The 1,726-nt window shown below is 36.7% G+C and overlaps 1 protein-coding gene across 3 annotated transcripts in view; it reads left to right on the top strand.

Moving 5' to 3' along the window:
• Positions 1 to 313: 313 nt before the first annotated feature.
• Positions 314 to 1,726, top strand: part of tmem33 (transmembrane protein 33) — a 9,412-nt gene continuing 7,999 nt past the window's right edge. The window contains exons 1-2 of one of the 3 annotated variants that reach the window (XM_014020255.1): positions 314 to 422; positions 1,124 to 1,190. In XM_014020255.1, coding sequence (XP_013875709.1) covers positions 1,143 to 1,190 — 48 coding nt within the window. In that variant the 5' untranslated portion in view covers positions 314 to 422; positions 1,124 to 1,142. Of the gene's footprint in view, positions 423 to 466; positions 578 to 636; positions 791 to 1,123; positions 1,191 to 1,726 lie in introns of those variants that run through there. The other 2 variants (XM_014020256.1, XM_014020258.1) reach the window with 2 other exon arrangements.

Genomic DNA, 1,726 nt, shown 5'->3' with positions numbered 1-1,726 from the left:
ATATATATCAGCATCCTCAGTTTCCTTCTATAACAATGATAAATAGCTATATTTCCATTGCATATTATCCTCTCAAAGCTAACCATAGCTTTAAAAAAATAATTGTTATGACCTAATATTGTTTACTGTTGTTACAACTTTTTTTTAAACTCTAAGGCAATTTTTCCTGTATTTTTTCTTTTCTTTAATTTATCCTTTGTTATTGCAGGATGTAAAACGCTGTTATGGGTTTTAAAAACGTCATTACATCATTTCGTGTAACAACAGCATCTGAAATATCGCGAGATGTTAGCTTGCCACTTCCGCTTCGGAAGGTCAGGTGATCATTTACAACACGCAGCAGCAAGCAGTGCCAGCATTAGCCGGTTCCCTTTACGCCGCGGATTTCATCGACMCTGAGGCACGCTGTATTCCAACCAAATGTAATATTAAAAGCCTTCTTTTTATCGCTCTTCATCTTTCTGTAAGGTCAGGGTAGTATCGTTAGCCGTCGTAACCACGCTACTAGCATGGTTACAYAGAAGGCAGGTAGATGCTAGGTGGCTAATGTTAGCTGAAGTGGAACCATGTAACGATGGTAACAGAATATTCTAGATCCCTGGCTGTCAGCGCGATCGTGTTTAGAACTTCTTTACATTTCTAACGTTAAGCTTTACTTTTGTAAATTTCTCMTTCAGGAATCGTACGGTGGCATTTTTGTATATTTCATTGTTAGCAAGGCAATCTATTACTCAACTAGTTTAGGCCAGATGAGGTGGATGTCAGATGAACAACCGTTTTCTCTTCACAGGTCAGGAAATATTTAAAAAATTAAGTCATTAGTTTGTCATAAGTTACTCCTTATTTGTACCTTAAACTGTACAAATTATGCGACATTATTCTTGTAAAAGTCTTATAAAGCAAACCAATGTATCTGAAGCTATTTCTAAAAATTCATTAAAAAATTTTAGTTTTGCTGGTGGTTTTCTGTATCATTGATTAGAAACTGACTGGTAATTTTAACAACTATAAAGCAACACTCACATATTTGTTTGAAAAATGTTGATTGTTTGTGAGAAAACGAACTACTTATGAGACTTAAGTTTCAGTATTTGTTATTAAGTGGTTTTATTTTTTTCCACAGAACAACTGCACTGTGAAAAATGGCGGACACTAACCAACAAAACCCTCCTCCTCAGCTGGGGCCTGTGGTAAGTTAGCTGTTATAACCACTGTTTTTTTTTTTCTTTCAACTAAGATTTGTCCACATAACATCTCTTTTCTTTCTGATAAGCAACGTCACACTCTTCAGAAGGCGGCTCGCTTCGCCATGACGGCCGTCAAAACAACCTATTCGCACATAGTAGACAGTGGGTCCTTACAATAAACCCAAACACACACACACACACACACACACACGATTATCAACCTAATAAATGACAGTTGACGTCTGAATCAGAAAATAAACAGATCCGAACTTTAACAACTTAATGTTTATCTGTTATTCTGAGCACGTTGTTGACGGCTCAGCAGRTCTCCTCACTCAGGACAGATTTTCAATCGGGACAGTTGAAGACCCACATATTTCCCTTTTTTTATTATTAGTTTTACAGATGACAGAAATCCATCTTGCTGACAGAGAACTTTATTCCTCATCTTTTTAACTGGTTAGCTACGTACAGTGGGGAGAACAAGTATTTGATACACTGTTGATTTTTCAGGTTTTCCCACTTGCAAAGCTTGTAGA

The sequence above is a fragment of the Austrofundulus limnaeus genome, unplaced genomic scaffold (genome assembly GCF_001266775.1).
Source record: "Austrofundulus limnaeus strain Quisiro unplaced genomic scaffold, Austrofundulus_limnaeus-1.0 Scaffold246, whole genome shotgun sequence".
NCBI lineage: Eukaryota > Metazoa > Chordata > Actinopteri > Cyprinodontiformes > Rivulidae > Austrofundulus > Austrofundulus limnaeus.
This window is presented reverse-complemented; position numbering and strand designations above follow the sequence as displayed.